The sequence below is a fragment of the Sus scrofa genome, chromosome 8 (genome assembly GCF_054392235.1).
Source record: "Sus scrofa isolate SSC_HxYL_T2T_F1_AM1 chromosome 8, Sscrofa_HxYL_maternal_Yorkshire_Landrace_v2.0, whole genome shotgun sequence".
Classification (NCBI taxonomy): domain Eukaryota; kingdom Metazoa; phylum Chordata; class Mammalia; order Artiodactyla; family Suidae; genus Sus; species Sus scrofa.
The window spans coordinates 133,575,382-133,594,463 of NC_139390.1; the positions used below are offsets into that span (position 1 = coordinate 133,575,382).

At 37.8% G+C, this 19,082-nt stretch overlaps 1 protein-coding gene across 7 annotated transcripts in view; it reads right to left on the reverse strand.

Moving 5' to 3' along the window:
- The window catches only part of GRID2 (glutamate ionotropic receptor delta type subunit 2), a 1,344,144-nt gene extending 1,325,643 nt beyond the window's left edge, over positions 1 to 18,501 (reverse strand). For 4 of the 7 annotated variants that reach the window (XM_084973393.1, XM_084973394.1, XM_021100736.2 and 1 more), the window contains exon 1: positions 17,489 to 18,501. In XM_084973393.1, the coding sequence (XP_084829519.1) occupies positions 17,489 to 17,576 (88 nt within the window). In that variant the 5' untranslated portion in view covers positions 17,577 to 18,501. The remainder of the gene's footprint in view (positions 1 to 17,488) is intronic. The other 3 variants (XM_084973395.1, XM_084973397.1, XM_084973392.1) reach the window with 1 other exon arrangement.
- Between the last annotated feature and the right edge of the window lie 581 nt (positions 18,502 to 19,082).

The following is a 19,082-nucleotide window of genomic DNA, read 5'->3' on the forward strand; positions in this document are numbered from 1 at the left end:
CCAAATCACTGTGACTTCTCTTTCCCTTTATGTTCTCATCAAAACATAGTTTCCCCACAGAATTATTTTACATAAGCATGGGACATGAAAAATAAACATTTCAGTACAGAAAATTTTAGGAGGTTTAGGAAAAGAACAGATAGGAATTTTAAAATAAAATTAGAAGATAATTGAGTAATTGATTATTACAGTATGGGCATTCAAAATCAGAAAATAATGTAAGTTGATGAGATTATGACCCTAATGATATAAAAAGTATACAGTGAGCTGGATTTGAAACAAGACTTAAAGAAGACTATGACTCAAGAATTCCCGTCATGGCATAGTGGTTAACGAACCCGACTAGGAACCATGAGGTTGTGGGTTCAATCCCTGGACTCGCTCAGTGGGTTAAGGACCTGGCGTTGCCATGAGCTGTGGTATAGATCACAGATCAGATCCCACATTGTTGTGGCTGTGGCATAGGCTGGCGGCTACAGCTCAGATTAGACCCCTAGCCTGGGAAACTCCATACGCCCCAGGTGCGGCCCTAGAAAATATAAAAAAAAAAAAAAAAAAAAAAGTCTGTGTCTCAAAGTGAATCCAGATAGCAGAAACATTATAAGCATAAAAAAAATCAATTTTATGAAAGGTCTAAAGCAAAAAAAAAAAAAGAATTTTTAAAAAACCATAGAACTGTTTGAAGTGTTTAGTCATATTGAACAAATAGCAAATTTCTTTGAGTCTGAAAATGAGAATATAAATAACCCATATTTTCACAGACAGTTTTCCTCTTAACTTGACATAATTACAAAAATCAATTAACTCTAGCCTCAAGATATTTGGCAAATGTTCACAAAACAGACAGAAATAAAATGTACAATTACTCAAATAAAACTATTATATTTAGGAAGTTTTGAGGGAAGGCCCAGAAGAAAAGGAAAAGCAAACGAGTATTTATTGAAAACCCATTTTGCGCTAGTCTTGTTTTTTTCCAATTCATCTGACTTACTTACTTTTCATTCATTCCTTGAAGACAGGTGGTAATATCTACATTTTACTTATGAAAATGTTATGGTTGAGAACATGGAAATAAATTGTCCAAGAGTGATTAAAAACTGAGGCAAACAAAATATACGCACAGCGGCATGTTTTAATAGGGACAGAATTAACTTTTGTAAATACTAGAAGAAAGAAATTTCAATCTGAGTTTGGGGAGAGAATTGCAGGGGAGGGTAGGAAGGAGAGAGAGTGAGGAAAGAAGAGTAGAGTGTGTAGTCTAAGGAACAGGGTTTGGATCTGGGCTAGACTGCTGGGCTCTAGTTCCAGGAGAATTCCTGAAAGGTGATACTTCCTGCCCCTAGCAGCTTCTGGGAATAGTTCTCCAACAACTGGGTTAGCTACCTCTCACATTATATTAGCAAGCTTCAAAGGAATTAATTACAGTACTCTCCAGCAATATAGTAGAGCACAGGTAAAATGGACCCTATGCTAATAAAAACAATTATCCAATTCTACATAATTAGGCTATTTCTATTTCCTAGCCAATAGCTTACATTAATACTTCTTTTGATGATGTGAATATAATTACTTTTTTAGTAAAAATTATGGTTAATAGACTATTTGAAAATGCCTATCTATGCTGCATTCAACTCACTTAACCTCTCAATTTGCTTATCAGCAATAGGGGGACTCTGGACGATAGACAATTTCTAATATTCCTACCAACTATGAGAATCTATGATTACATAATTTCTACAATGAAGATGATCTAAGAAATAGGGCCAGCCCAAGTTTAAAAACTGTCATGGATAAAGAAGGGAGGAGTGCAACTAGATATTATCATACAAAGTGAAGTGAATCATAAAGAGAAAGGCAAGTGCCATATGATATCACTTCTACACGGAATCTAAAATATGACACAAATGAACCTATCTACAAAACAGAAACAGACTCACAGACATAGAGAACACACTTGTGGCTGCCAAGTGGGAGAGGGGAGGGAGTGGGAAGGACAGGGAGTTTAGGGTAAGTAAACGCAAACTATTACATTTAGAATGGATGGGCAAATCAGTCCTACGGTATAACACAGGGAACTTTGTCCAATCTCTTGGGACAGACCATGATGGAAGATAATATAAGAAAGGGAATATGTGTATATATGGGCCACTTTGCTATACAGTAGAAATCGGCCCAACACTGAAAAGGGAGAAAGGCTGCAGTCTTGTTTGGAGCACAATGTCGGAGGATGCTCTCAAGTCCAGTCACAGATTTGGAAAACAGAGAAAGTAGTAACTGAGGTGCCAAAAGTGAAGAGGAGATGAGGTTTATATGAACTAGACTATTAAGGGAAGAGCAAGAGTGTGACAGTAGAAGCCAATGCAGAGCGTCCCAGGATCATTTCTTGAGGTAAAAAGAGACTTTGGAAGAGAGAGAAAGGAAAGGAAGGTTAAGAGAATCTAATGATTTAGATTCTGGGAGAGATGTCTGCAGAGGCTGAATCAATTAGATAACTCAGTAGTTTCAGTATAATTAATTTATATCAAGAAACAATATTTTATGCTTATCCGCCATGAGGAAAAAATGTTGATACACACCTTTGGAACTTTAACTGTTAAAGGTATCCTTCTCTTATCTGGAGTATTTGCTACTCTATGTGTTCATAAAAACAAAACCATTTTCAAAAACTTATTTAGTTGATGTATTTATCCTTTTAGGATGCAAAAATGAAGCAAATACAAATCTTTGTTGGAAACTATCTTTATATTTCTTAGCAAAATCCACTCCATGTGAGAATACACGTCCTTTATTTCATTCCAGAGATACAGCATCTGAGGTTAGGTGTGAAGTGATGTAACTGCCAACATCCAATAAGTTCTGCTAGGAGTAGCAGTCAAACAGTAGATAGAGAGAAATGATATAAAAGAATATAGGAAGCAATTACAGATACTAATGTATGGTATTTAAAAAATCATTTAAATATGTTTGTCTGAACAAAGACAACCTAAACTTAGCTGTTTTCCTTTTTTCTGCTGCCTGGGAAGAAAAAATGATTTAAGTAATTAAAAACAAAACAAAACTTCTATTTCTTTATTCAGCATAAAAGACCTAGATAAGAGGAGAGGACAACCTGTGGCTAAGAAAGAATCACTGCCTAGTGAAAGCTTATATATGTAGGCAAGTCTTAAGGCAGGGCCAAACTACAAGCTAAGCACATGCCTGTAGTTAGGAACTTGAAATGAGTGCTGCCTTGTCCCTGTTTGCCTCCAGTCAGCCCTAGTTTTTCCCTTTTACCTAAAGAGAAATCTTAACACCACCAATTTCACTCTCAAAACAGTACTGGTTTGAAAAATCAATTTTAAGAGTACCCTATTCCAAATCAAAGTATGTAGCCAGGCAAAGAATAGCTAAGTATCAGTGGCAGTGATAACAAATAACATTTTAGCCATCTATTTCATGTAATCTGAGAGTGAAATATCATCTTTAAAGGAATAATTAACCTTAAATTCAGTAACTTTAAATAAAGACATTCAATTTTGTTTTCTATATTGTAAAAAAGAACTGTTGTAAATCGGAATTAATATTTTAGGAACAGAGGATAAACAGGAAACTCTTTCTGATGTCAGGCATGGTATCCACTTTCTAAAGTACAATCCAGACCCAACACCCTGACTAGCAGTATATTAAAACTGCAAGTTCAATTTTCTGAAGTTGGAAGAATAAGTATTTGCATAGTTCACAAGTTTATATTTTAAATGTTACAACAGCTTATCCTTATAACAGATGAAGTGGAGAAGAAGCAGGAGCAGGTAAATTTGAGACTTTGAAAGTCTCACTACTTACCCAAAGATTTCACAGCTATGAAGTGGCAAAGTGACCAAGGCAAGGTTTGGATGTATAACTCTGACATCAAATTGGGTGCTTCTATTTTTAGAACTATACTCTCTTCTGACCATTTAACAAACAAACACTACCAAATATCACAGCTGTTTACCAACTCAAGTTATCCTTCATCAATTCGAAATTTCTTATCATCATTTCATCAACTCTAAACCCAAGAAGAGAGCCTGAGGGCAAGACTGAGAAATGCCAGAAGCCTTCTTCTCCACTGAAGCACTCAATTTCCCATCCTTGGCTCTCACACAATGAATCAACTTAGGAAGAACAAAAAGGCAAGATGGCAAAAGTAAGTTCTAATAATATCATACCTAAACTGTTTTTACTTGAGTGAGAATTGACAGTAGATATTAAAAAAAAAAAAAGCTGAAAAGCTAGACTCTAAACAAAGAACACTGGCTTATCTGGATCTACTCTACTCCATTCACTCTTCAGTTCAACCAATGTTTTTACACACAAGCAGATACACTGCTTCTGCTTTCACATTCCTCAGGCTGCAGATCCATGTTCTCAAACATTTCTTATCTGAGAACACAGATCCTTAACTGTAAAGTAGAGTCTTCTGGGACACCTCTGAAATAAGGCCTGAAGTCCCAACAAGATCCTTTTAGTCCCATTTCAGCCTTTGTTTTGCCATCCTAGGACAATTTTCCTTTCCTTAAGCTAATTATGTTTGCAGACAACGTGTAACTAAAGAATACACAGCTTTATGGAAATATTTTTCCCTTTCCATGTATATGCTATTAATTCACATAAGAGGATTCTACTTGCAATATTAAATTAGAAAAGCAATCATGCACAAGGAATTTAAATTATATTTTTATTTTATCTTTGATAACCTAAGATTTTGTCAAAGATCATTCCATTTTAAAGTTGATTTGATTAGAAATGGTTATCAGATAAATTGATAGCACCAGTCTCTTAATATTGGTCCCAGACTTTGGTTAAAAAAAATGTACACTCATATTAAGAAATGAGAATGAATATACACTTTAAAAAGTCAATAATATTATTTAGAAGTAATAACTCTGGACTGATAAATAAGCATACACAGAAACTAAAAATCATAAGCCCCTTGCAGAACTACTAGCTAAAAAATATTTTAAATAATTCACATTTTAAATAGGAAAGGACACTATTACCACTGGATCTGAGGGAAAAGTTAAAAAAGAAGAACCAGAAAAACACTGTTACCATTTTTAGATCAAAATAGGATTGATCACTATAAAGAATGACTTTTTTCCCCATTTGAGGCAGGGAAGGGGGCAGGTATCTGGAAGATGCTGCCTGACATATAACTTTTCACAATCTTGCCAAAATAATTTTGAGTTCAATTCAAACTCAGCTTCTCTCCTCTTCCCAGTCTCCTATCTTAGTGAACAGCATGCATTTCCACTCAGTCACTCAAGGGAGTACTCAAGAATGAAGTTAGACTCTTCTTTTACTCCCACTTCTAAAGAATGACAGAGCTGACAGACCAGACACAAGCTCCTCAGTCTTCCCTCTAAGCAAATTTCACCCCCCCCCCGCCCCCGGCCCCATTTCCATTTGCAGTTGTTGGGCATAGCCCTTCACCAAAACACACCTGGATGAGTCTCCATCTATCACGTTGCCACTATAAAGACCTGACAACAGAAAGCTGGACTTCTCTTAAATTATTTACAGAATTCCCATGGACCTTACAGGGATCTTCCTAACTTCTAGCCTCCTCTCCTGCCTTCTCCTCCATTGCAAGTAAATGTTTGTTCCAAATGGAATTGATTACCATTTCCCTCTTCAGCCAGACTATAATTCCATGGCTTTGGCCACAGTGGCCACAGATCTTGCTTTCTCATAACAATGATAAATAAACTTCATTTCTCCATGAGGGCCGATTCATATGGTAGGATACCTTATATGGGCCACCTTTTTTTTGTTGTTTTTGTTCAAACTGAAAATAGGTGCGTCTCATATGTATATAAATTAATAAGAACTATATATACACATATGTATACACACAAATATAGCTATGTGCTTCTCAGTTTCTTTTTAAAAGTGCAATATTCAAATTCTTCCTTATGGTCTATAACAGAGCATTAGCTGGAAACCAACAGAGAATATATAAGAGAAATGCTCTGTAAACAATGTACATTGATAGGACTGTCAATCCAACACAGTTTTTACACAACTACTTTAAGTGTTAAAGAAGTATAGCTGAAGTTCACTTATTCTCTTTAAAAAATTCACCAGAGACATGACACATGGAACTGAGCTACTCAGAGAGGTTCTGGCTATCAGCAGCATTGCCCCTAAAGGGCACTCATTTCCCAATAAAAATATTCTTCATCTTGCTCCCAGACTGTCATTCAGAATATTCTTCTTTGGTGGCCTGGAACGTTCATTCCTCTATAACCTCAGCATCCGAGAGCAAGTTGTAGCTTCAGAATCTGGGCAACCTTTTGAGAAAATACAACTTTTGCTTCTCAGCAAGACTGTGCATATGAGCATTTAGGGGCTGATTTTCCAGTTTATGGATTATCTAAAACCCTTTGCTCCTTTCTTGCTTTTGGCCATTTCACTGCTCATTAGCATTGCCACTGAAGGATGGACAAGAAAAATAAAAAGAAAGAATCAGAGCAGCCAGTTTTGCTATTTATTAACTGTTTATCAACCACAACAAGAACTCTTGCAGGAAAAAAACAGAAGTATTAAACTCTCTCTTACTTTCAATTTTCAGTGTTTGTTCTATTCTAATTATACCTACATAATTAAAAATTGGCATAAATATCTTTCCCCAGCAATACTTATTCCATTTTTAAGTTGACTGATTTTACTTTTCTGCAAGGCAATTTTCTTTTTTGTTTGCTACAGTATAAAACTGTCATTTTCACTGATGTTTCATACATCTAGAAGAAAGTACAGATTAGTAATACGAAATAACAGTATACCGATAACCTCAAAACTAAGAGAAAAAAAATAAACATAATTTAATTTCTCAATATCCAAGAAATCAAACTTAGCGGAATGATCCAACACATGGCATTAAATTTAGAAAGGATCTCATTAGTTTTATCAATTATAGGTTAACTAGATCGTAAAGCCACCTGCCCCTTTATTTGACTTAACAGCATAACTATTAACATCCTTAGGGGGGAAAAAAAGAGAAAAAGAGGCCAATGGCAGAGACTTTCCCTTACTATGACTAAGGCATAATTGTATTGACTTTGTAGCCTATAGGTAAAACAAAGTTAATGATTAACCAACAGGAAGCTGAGTAAAGAGATTTCTATTAAAATGAAGATCATCTGCAGGAGCTAATCTCTTTATCTCATTTATAGTTTTCTCTGAAATATATGTTTACTTTATGGCACCTTAAAGGCACCATAAAGGTGCTATTTATTGAATTATCACATACTCCAGTGCCATATAGACTACAGTCATCAAATTATGAGTCCTGAATTGCTCTGCTTTCAGCTTCCAAATATACAATATTATCTAAGGTATATATACCTAAAAAAGCTTAAAGGATGGGAAACATATACTATAAGAATACTTCCATAATGAACTGAGCACATAGTAGTTGTTCAATAAGCACTGAATCAAAAAAAAAATTCACATGGCTTTCATGTAACTTTAAAAGTATATTTTCTGAAAATGGAATATGAGGATGTGGATCATGAATTCTCAGCCTGAAAATAATGAATTATAAAAAATGTACAAAACCCACCATGACTTTACCACCAGGACCCTGAAAAGTAATCCCGCTCAAGTCTGTGCGTGAGCCACCTCCTAAACTAATGAGGTGTTAAAACTTTTTTAACAATTTTGTTAAGGAGAAATATATAATGGTTTTCATAAAGGCCATGCCTCCTTTGGGCTATGCTGAGAGCTGCCGGTACTTCTAAAAGAAAATGCATTAGTTCTGTTACCACCATTCAAAGAAGTAGCACAGAAGAAATCTGAACACTGAAGAGCAAGATGGTAATTGCCACCACACCACTAACACAATTTTATCTGTTGTCAGATTAAAGAAATTATCAGAAAAAAAGAATCAGTGTTCCAGAATTTAATTCATTATGAACTACATGCAGAAGAACAACAGAGCTGACTCTCTTGTTCTACTTTGGCTCCAAAGATATTACCTGGCCTTTGGTTTTTAAAATAATAAGCCTATCTAAAAGGTACTGTTGTGGGACCTGTCATTTTCATGATGTCAAGGTTAAGTATACTAAGCACTTCACCAATTCACTATTCCAACTTGAACTTGGATTTAAATCTACTAAGCTTTCCTTTCAAATGATTACATTTCACCACCCCAGGAAGTTATGAGCTAGCAAGTTCAAAATATCCTTGGTGTTATAAACTTTGTTAATTATGTTCCTTGGTTCCAGTCATAACACAGCTTGCTATCTTTATCAGTCATTGCTATGCCCAAACCACAGGACGCCTATCCCCTTACTGTTCATGAATTCTATGTTTATACATCAATTAACAGGTGTAACAGAGAAGAAACATCCATGTCACATTCATATTACATTGTTTCCATAAAACAAAATGAGTTTATAAAGGATACAGAAGTGGAAATGACAAAAAAGCTCAGAAAAACATAATTCATTTGTTATTGGCATTATTTTAATGTAAATATTCTAATTTTAGCTGCAGAATCAATGTATTATACATAACATGTGTATTAATAGAATACCAGTAAAATAACTGAGATTCATTTTCAGAAGGCTGAATCCTGAGGATAGAAAATTTGGAACATTTTCTTACCTCATTTTCACCTATGACTAAAGATCTGTCAACTACAGTATAGCACAAATAGAAGTGAAAGTTCCATAAAAGGAAATATTTAAATGTTACCGAAAATTAGTATCATATGAATTTATTCCATCTACTTAATTTATATGTGGCAATATGTACTGCCTTGAGAAAACCATACTCTTTTTTAATTATTCCAAAATGACTTTTTTTAAGTATATTAAATACACAATAGAATTTACTCAGAACAAACATATATTCAAATGTGTCTACTGTAACAAAAGAATTTTATGCTATTTTAATGCCATTTGTATAGGAATATTGTGTGTTCGTAAAGTTAGCACATTACTAAAAAGACTAAATGTTGATTCTTTTATAATGGTATAGCAATACTCCATAAGGCATAATCCACTCATATTATAATATTTCAGGTTAGAAATTTTTATCTAAATTTGAATGCTAATCTGGGGAACTAAGTGAAGCAAAACTGCAAAACAACAAAAGTCTGTTTCAGAGAGGACATATTAGCTTCTTTGGCTAATTCTTCTAGCACTGCCCAGTATCACTTGACCCGAGTTTATAAGACAAAACAAACAACAACCACCACCAAAAAACAAAAACATAGTGCTATTTGAACACTTGTTATCCAAACTCAGGAATCAATTTGGTTTGAATTAAAAGGGATATTTTATTTTAAATCCTCTTATTGAAAACTTTCCTATGATTGAGCCTTTTAATACCTACCATATATATCCCAACTCTCACATTAAAAACAAAACCCTCTCTTTACCTCACATTCCCACCCCCACTAGACCCTTGCACTCCTTAAAGTAAAACTCTTAGAGTTCCTCAAGTCTCATTAAATCTCTGATTGCTTGTCAATCCATATTTTGTCACTTTAGTCCACTGAAAGGAATTCTGTCAAAGTCATTTTTGTCCTCAACACTTCCAAACCCAGTAGTCAAGTTGCAATTTTCGTCCATAAAATTCGACAAGGTTTCTCATTTCCTTTGTGAAATCCTTTCCTCACCCGGCTTCTGAAACTCCACACACCCCTAGCTTTCTAACTTGCAGGACACACACAGCTTTCTCTTCTGAATCCTCTCCCTCTCCCCGACCTCTACCTTTTGGAATGTCCTATGATATAACCTTGGACCTCTGCTCTTTGCACAGTTAGTTCTTCAGTGTGATATCCCCTCCTATTACCTACAATGATGAATTCCAAATGTACAGCTTGAATTCCTAACTCCCTCCAAAATTCTAGACTAATGTAGTCAACTGCCAAATTAAATTCTCAAATTTGATGTCTAAATAGGAATATCAAGTGTAATAAATGCAAAATTTGATTTTTATCTAAAACTTGCTCATTGCCCCACGTTCCAAATTTTAGTTACCCACTTGCTCAGGTAAAATACCGTGGATGCTTCCTTACTTCCTCTGGATCTCTCCCATTCCACTGCAACATCCTGTTTCTTTTATCTTCAAAATATATACACAATCTTACGACTCATCTAGTTCAGCTACCAACTACTGGAATAGTCTAATTCACTAGCGTCAAATTTTTCTTCGTATTTCTACTCTTACCTGTCCACCCAACTAGAAAAGCTTATCTTTCTCAACTACAAAGCAACATGTCATGTGTTTGATCTTAACCCTCCAGTGGTCATCCTACATACCGAGAGGATCTGAACACCGTACCACACATGAGCTTTAAGTCCCTATAGGATCTTGCCTAGGTGCCTCTTAGAACTTCTTTATTTCTACTTCCTGCTTTGCTCACTAAATTCCACATTTGCTCCACGCTGACTTAAGATGTTCTTTAAATGAATTAAGCAGATTCCTTAGTGTCTTGTCTCATGGCTATTGCCTTTGCTATGCCCTCTGACTTTAAATCCTTTTTCATCAGATATCCATATGGCTAATTTCCCTTCTTTGAATCAAGTCTCTGCTCCAATGATCATGTCCTCTGGAGGTCTTACCAACACACCCTACTCGAAATAGGATGTCATGCCTTCACTTTTCTTCATAGCATTTCTCACTAACATTATAACCTGTATTTCTTATTTATCTGGTGGCACCCCCCATGAAACTGTTTAATTCCTTAAATGCAAGGACATAGCTTGCTTCTTTGACATTTTACTTCTGGGACCTAAAGACAGTAGTTCAATAGAGTAGGTTCAGAATAAATGTCTGTTGAATGATAGAACATTCTACCAGTGAGCATACATACTGCATTTTGGTAGTAATGCCTACATTACTCTGTAGTTGCGGGAATACAACGTCTAGAATTACAATGAAAAATGAGGTACTCAGAGCAATAAAAGAAGTATTTATCTTAAAAACATTACTTTGAATTATTTGAAGATGAGGAAAAAGTTTAAGAATTGTTGTTTTAATAAAATTAATAACTTGATCTTTTTTCCTGAGTAAAAATATATGCTGGTAAGGGACTTGGCCACAGAATGATTTAAAAAATTTTTCACACACACAGGGAGGGCTTTCAGCACTTAGCTTCTTATGCTTCCCTTTGGGCTTCCCTCTATTCACTCAAGGAAGCTTTCAGTAGGTCAACCTAACCTCAGCTCCCCATTGATAACCACTTGGTGAACAACAGGAGGGTAAAAGCCAAAATACCTGGAGCATGAATTCAAAACTATGAAGAACACTGAAGAAACAAACACTGGCTATTTCTTTTATACACTACATTTTTGTGTGATGCCAGATGTATGCTAATATTCCTGTGTGCTTTAATTGGTAAATTCTAAAGGCTCCTGCAGTCCATGCTGGTTAGAAAACAAGACTACTCATCCCTCCAGTCAGTTTAATGTACACTAGTACTGTGATATACACTAGCACTGTATGCAACATCTTAGTATTAATGATAGACAAAATAAAAACAAAATCTAAAACAAAAAAGAAACCCAGCTCTCTCACTCTGATACTGAAGTTATCTAGACTATCTGGTGAACAAGTATACTATGCATTAATTATTGCTCATATCAAAAAAAATCTTCATTTTAAGGGGTCCTTAATTTGAGTGATTAGGGCTTTATGCTCCATTTATTTCCCCTCGTATTTTTTTTAAATTCACTCTAAACGTAACTACTAAAATTAACTATATGAACCACACTATACTGTATCTCTTCTCCCAATTCCACAAATGTAGTAATTTGTTTTCATTTTAGTTCATATAATGAATACTTTAGACATCTATCTGATCACTTTATTTTACTCTGAATTTTTAACAGTACATCATTTCAACTAGTTTATTAACTAATATTGGCACAGGTCAAGATCTAACAATACAATAAACTGTTCATTCATTTAACTTAGTATTCCATTCTCTAATTATGTGATTTTGCCAACGTTAAAACTAATTTATCAGATTAAAGTTTCATCCTCCATTAGTCTTATAACAGATATGCTAGAAGTAAGAGTTTGCCTCTTAAAAAAATTAGATAAATAGGAAAATTATTACTTGATAATAGACACTGGTTTTATATTACCACACAAACTCATTGGCCCTGCTGATGGTGGTGGTGGTATGTGTGTGGAAGAGACCGACAAAAATACATAAAACAATTTATAGGACAAAATTGTCTAAAAACTTATACAATCATTCACAAAACTCAGTGGTTGATGGTTTTAAAATTTATTTATATTTGTTTCCATATTACATTTTGTTCATAGCTCTGTGTGTGTTTTGTGTTACAAACATCAATCAGTTGGGGACACCAACTGTTGCATAGGGAAGCAGTTACTAATGTCTGTTTTCACCAGTGCTGTGAAGCATATTTTCATCCTATTTATTAGCATCTTAGATTTTTCCACAGATGGTATTAGTTTGAGATATTTGTTGTAATTTAAATTTGTAAAAAATTTGAATCACTAGATAGAGCATCCTAATCTATCTAGAGATGATAGAGTGTTGTTATATCCAGGAATTAAATTCTTACAAGAATAAGAGTCAAGGATATTTCCTTTTCTAGTTTGAAAATAAGAACCACCTGTTATCTTATTATACACCACAAACCTCATTAAATGGCTTTTTTTTTTTCTGAGAATTTAAAAAAATATTTCATGTGATTTTCAAGTAGGACTACAAAGGAACAGATCAGAATGCAGTGACACCTAATGGCAAAACTATCCTTATAGGCCACAAATGTATTTTCTAGTAAACAGTATATTTGTAGTCAAACTAAGTATTGCTACTCACCAATATGCTTATATCTGAAATACCATGAAAATCCAATGGCAGTGCCAAGTACTTTCATTTTTTAATACTAAAATAGCATACGCAAGGGAAGGGAGAAAAACTTTCTGGATTTTAAGTGTGGTTTTAAAATTACAATATCCCTTTGAGATAAAAGTACAATATGATAAACTTAGCCTTAGAGATTAAAATTAAATACAATGCATCTTCTATTACTCTTAATAACCACAACTGGTTTCTACTGTTGGATAAGTGAAAGTTAATGATCTTGACTTTTATTCATATTTCAATTAAAATTTATAGGACATATTTATTGGATGTACATTTCACCTGGAGTAGAAAGCAAAGGTCCTTAGTGTAATGACTTATTAGTCATGTCATAGTTGATACTGTTGATTAATAACATTGTCTAACTTAATGCACATCTGAATTGCACTTCAAATAACTGTATTATTGATACAGAAGAACATACCTTATATAGTACACCCCTATTTTAAACTCAGATGCTACTTCTCAATATTTTCCAGAAGCTTACACCATATATTATCCTAACTTAAGGAGCAAACATCTACTGTAAGTAATAAAAGGATAACTTAAATCTCTGAAATATTTTATACACTGCAGGGTACTTAACTCCTGAAAACTATCACTAGCTAATGCAAATTATGTAAAGAGTTGAAAAAGAAACAATCTGATAGAAAATAGAATATAACTTGTGGAAATGTTTTTACATTCTGTATTTGATAAAATAGTCCTCAGTGCAGCAGTAATGAAAACTAATGCTTCAAATCTGCCATCTATTATTGCTTATAATGTGGTGACACATTTTATTCACCACCAATTAGAACTTTAATTTGAACTTTTTCTGATGAAAATTTCTGTGAATTGTCTTAAGCTTCTCAAACATGTCATAGTTGATGATTATGATCTCAGAAGACAAAGTATCATTTGTTTAAGAGAAAAACATGAATAGTGGTCATTTCTATTCCTTGTTGGCATAGGCTATTTTTACTATGGCTGATAACAACAAAAAACATGGTAGTGATTTCTGTAATATAGGAATAAGTACGCTTTTTGAGTGTACCTTTGTAGACATGCGTAACAGAGGATAGCTCATTTCAATCAGTTCTGAGGGCACAAGAACCAAATAAAGAAATTAGCATACATTAAAGCGTTAAAACAAGAGATCCTCCACACGAGATATGAAGCAAAACACAAACTGTGCAGTTGACTGGAAATGCCACCTAATCCCTGCTTAATTAAAGCAATGCTCTAAACTCCTGTTGTGTTTAGGGAGTAAAGAGTGTGGGACGACTGATGTATGAAGAAAATAGCAGTCAGCGTGGATAATCTCAAAGACTTTGGAGCTTTCTAGCTACATAAATCAGAGCGACTTTTGAATAGCCTCATAAAACACAACATCATTGCCATTCCACTCACGACTTTTTGGTTCTTCCTACAGCATGCAGATCATTAGGAAACTTCTAAGCAATCAAGTAATGTGGGTCTGATGAAATTACTCAATCAATGCATAGGCTCAAAGTAGAAGCATAATTCAAAACTGCATAGTTTTTATATGTCAAAAGACCTTCTTTGGGGGGGGCAAAGAAGATCACAATTGAGGTGATTCATTTCTAAATAGCATATGTGTGTTATGTATGCATACATATTAAACAAGAATATGTAATTATCAAATACCTTTAAAATAATGATTTAACAGAAATTCAAAGTAATCACAATATTAGGGCACTTCTGCCTGAAATAGATTTCCATTTATATCATTAGTTTTAACCATTGTACCATCATTGTAGTGAACTAATGTGTTCATAAAACATATTAGAATTTAAAATATATAACTGACTTTATTAAAATTAACTTCATGAAATAAAAACAAAGAGAAAAAGATGGAGTTTTCATACATATAATTTGGTTCAATACCAAAAAGATTCAATATTTAAAGAACCTATTAGAGCAATGTCTTTTTATCTTTTTAGCTCGCCTGAACTACATACTGCAGCTACTATCTACTAGAACACACCACATGAGGCTGAGAAAACCTTTCGTTTCCACATATCTCCTTGTATCTATAGAGTTGAAATATTCACTCTCCCTCCAGTTTCATAGCTTTCATTCTTTTAGTCCTGAAATAATACACTGACCATATTTCTCACGTTAAATACTTAAATGAAGACAATCACCTTCTAAAGAAAATTCTCTTCTCCCAAGTAAACTGATCCAATGAACATTAATGGGTACTTTAAAATTTTAACATGGGCATTCAGCTTTGAATTTATTATACTTTGGCTGAGTTGGGGGTAGAAGCAAAAGAGGTTTTTAAACTCTGAAGTACACACAGATTAGACTTGGTCATTATTTTTTTATAATTTAAGAGGTAACTTTTTTCAGTATATTATGAAAGATATGACGCATTTGAAACAACCACCAATTTGCTAGCTTCGTGGCAATATTAGGTAGTTTATAAAAGAAGCTAGTCCTCTTCTCTAATGTACTAATTGCATTCAAGTCAAATTAATTGTCTAGTAAGTATTTCTTTAGCAGTATATGCAGTTAATGCATGCAATCAGCTTTCTAAAGAAATCTGTAATTTGTACACAGTAACTTTCTTTTGCACTGGTTATAAATAAGTCATGTCACACTGACAGACAACAGAATGTAAAGGAAAAAATACAACAGTTGTCTTCTATTTTGAAACAAATGCCCAGACTGCATTGCAAAATAGTATTCATCTGGTAGAGGACAGCAAGAGCTGTAGGTGTTTGCAAATAATGTATTTATTGTGTAGACCACAGAATAAGCAATGAAATAAGCATTTATCCACTGGCTTCCTTCCTGAGAGATGAGGAGCATAAAGCATAAACCTCTAATCATAACATGAATGTAAAGGTAGGATAATAATACATAATCTGCATTCCTGCCCAAGTCATTTACAACTGGACATAAATGCACATCCTTTAAGAGGAGGACGCTTAATTTCTGAACTCTATCGGAACATTACTGAGACCCTCAAAGAGACCATAATTTCTCCCTGCAAAGTTCTGAACCCCCAGTGCACTGCTACCCTCAAGCAAAACGTGATCTAGCAGGAAAGCTGTCTAGTGCTTAACTTAATTCCTAAATGCAAGGTTTTCTGAATCTTGACCTCATTACCCCTTGCACACGGACATATATGGTTCTATTGATATAATGACAAAGAATGGCAGACATGTTTACAGAGACAGCCTCTGAGACCAAGAAAGGGAGCCCCCTGGAGCTGAGGGGCTGGCCGCTGTGGGCGAGCACAGCGGTTAGAAGCCCCTCGTTGGGTAGACACAACCTCAACCTGCAGCAGGTCTCCCTTCCAGGGCGCGCGCGCCTGTGTGTGTGTGTGTGTGTGTGTGTGTGTGTGTGTGTGTGTCGCGGAGGAGGGGCAGGAGGACCAAAGGAGAGATGCTGCGACCCATCTGTCGCCTCAATTTGCAGAACATCAAGCCGTGTGGACAAATAAAAGTCCCGTGTCCAGAAAAATTCCCCAAGAGGGGCCTCGCTTGAGCCCAGGAACTGAACCTCTCTGGCCCGCGGACGCGGATTTCCGAAGAGGAAATCGTTGCATTAAGGCAGAAAAGGCTGCGAGAGCCCGTCTCCGTTCAGCTCTCACGGATTAGCAAGTGAGAAGAGTCGGAGCCTGAAGCCGCGAGCGCTGTGCATGATAATGACGCGCAGCCCCCGCCCGCCCGCGCCCGCCGCGGCCAGTCCCGGCCCGTCTGGTTGCCAATAGGTGGGGCCACGAGCATTTCCAAGGCGGCGCGGCGTCTTTCCCGGAGTCAGGCCCGCAGCCCAAGCGCCTCTGCTCTCGGCCTTGCCCTGCAACTCAGAGTAGACGGCGAGGCGAGGCAGGTGTCTGCAAGGCAGCCCGCGAGGGCCGCCCGCGCGCCAGGCTTCCCGCGTCTCCCAAGCGCCCCCCGGGCCAGTCTCGCCGCCGCCGCCGCGCCGGCCCGGGAGGCGCGAGCGAGGCAGCGAGGTGAGCGGCTCCCAGTCCTCGGCGACTGGCCGCTGGCCCCTCCCGCCACGGTCGCGACGCCTCTGAGCGAGCACCGCAAAGCCCAGAGGACGCGGAGAGGGGAAGGAGGCTGGGGGCGCGGCGAGCCCCCCGTCACCATCGCACGGCGCTGCGGCGGACGCGGCCGGCTCACGTTGCAAAACCACCTGTTCGATCCGAAGGGAGCTCCCCCCACCCCCACGCAGCTCTGCTCTCCTCGCAGGTGACACCTCGGTTCCCCCAAAGATAATTTTTTTTTTTTTAATGGAGCAAATGCACATCCGGGAAAGAATATGGAAGGTAGACTCGATTAAACTTCCTCCCCTCACACACTTGGAAGCCCCCCGCACTCCCGGGTACACGCACGCTGAGGTGAATTCGAGAGCCTCACACAGGCAGCCCACACGCTCATTCCACCGCGGAACGACAGCACAGGTCAAGGTTCGAGCAGCCACATCCTTCCCGAAAACTGCACAAGTGAGAGGGAAGGGGAGCGGGAAGGGGCAATGAACCAGAGCCACCGCCAACGAGCCACACAGAGGGCGGAGAGGGGGAAGCCAAAGGGAAACATTCGCAAATGCAAAAGGTAAAAGTGCCCACGGGCAGCACCAGCCCTTTCTTACCGATGTGAATGATCGAATCCGCATTCGCCGAGTCCCAGGTTCGAGACAACCAGGCGGACAAAACCAAGAGCAAGGGGAAAACTTCCATCTCCTCCTACGCTGATTCTCTTTTAGGATAGATTTCCTTTCAATATTAAAAAAAAAATTTTTTTTTCGAAGTCCAAAGAGTTTGAGGTCACGACAGAGTTTAGCACAGCTTTTTTTTCTTTTTCTCAATTCCTGTCACCAGAGCAAAGCTTTTAGTCGTCGTTGAGGAAGGCAGAGCGAAGAAGAGGAGCCCAGCCGGAGGAAAGCGCCTTCGCCAAGCCGTGTCACTTGGAGGGGAATTCTGGCATCGCCAGAGTTGTTTGCAGTTTGGCTTTTTAAAAATGTATCCAGCCTGGCTGCTCCCGGGCAGGGGGAGAGGCTGGAGCTCAGACCATCCCCATCGCTGCGCGGGGGCCGCGGGTCTCCGGTCCCAGCTCCGCCGCAACTTCCAACAGACCACCCCCCCGCCTTCACGCCGGATGTTCCCCTCCCCCTCCCCCCGCCGAAAAAGCCCCCTCCCCCCGCCCCAACGGCCCGCAGAGAATCACTTGTCTTCGCTGCCAAAATAAAATCTAAGTGCAAAGGAAAGATTAGGAGATTCCAAGCGGAGCGGCCAGATTCCAGCAGGGAGAGCAAAAAGCCCTCTCCAAGAGGGGTAGTAAAAGTGAACTTCAAGGTAATGCAGATAGTAATGCAGAGAAAATTCCCTTTCTGTGCGAGGCGGGAGCGTAGTTCGGCAAGGCGGGCCGAGGAGCCGGTTCGCTCGGGCGCGGTGGCAGGGGAGTTGCGCCGGGCGCGAGCAGCGGGGCCGGGCCGGAGGAGGGAAGCCGGCGCAGGCTGCAGGAGGCTCTTGGAGCGGTTCGCCTGGCAGGATGCGGGAAGCGAGCAAGGAGCGAGCCTGGCAGCTTCAGCGCCAGACCTGCGTTGCCTAGAAATGGATCACCTAGGAGAGCGAGCGAGCCCGCGAGAGAGCGGTGCTGTCAGGCGGAGAGAGGGGGAAACCGAGAGAGGAAGAGCTTCTCTCTAATAACCACCTCCTCCCCCTATCTGCAATACAAGGGAGAAACAAAATAGTGCTCTCATTTCCCTTGGAATCTTCAACCCGGACTGAGAAAAAGGCAGGACTCTAAGAGATAAGACGTTGACGCCTTTTTTTTTTTTTTTTTTCCGTTTTCTTTTGTCTTTTTTTTTTTTTTTTAACGAGGTTAAAGGCAACCTAAAAAAGCTACCCCAGTTATTTAACCTTGCTATTGCTATTCTCCAACAGGTATCAGACTTTTTCTACTCTTTGCCTGGAATTAGTCAAATTGGTTAAAAACAAATTAGGGACACCTGGTCACTAAGGGAAAACGAGACCTAGAAAGCCTTTAATGAGATTTCAATTATAAAGTTATAAAAAGGAGAGAACGTGCTAGTTACCTTTTATACAGTGATTTTTTTTTTAATATCTCCAGTGTATTTTCAGGCAGTCGGGATACTGGAAGGATAAAGAAGATCTTGAAATTAAAATTATAATAATTAAGTAAAACAAAAATGCAAGCTTCAGTGAAACATTTGATCAAAATAT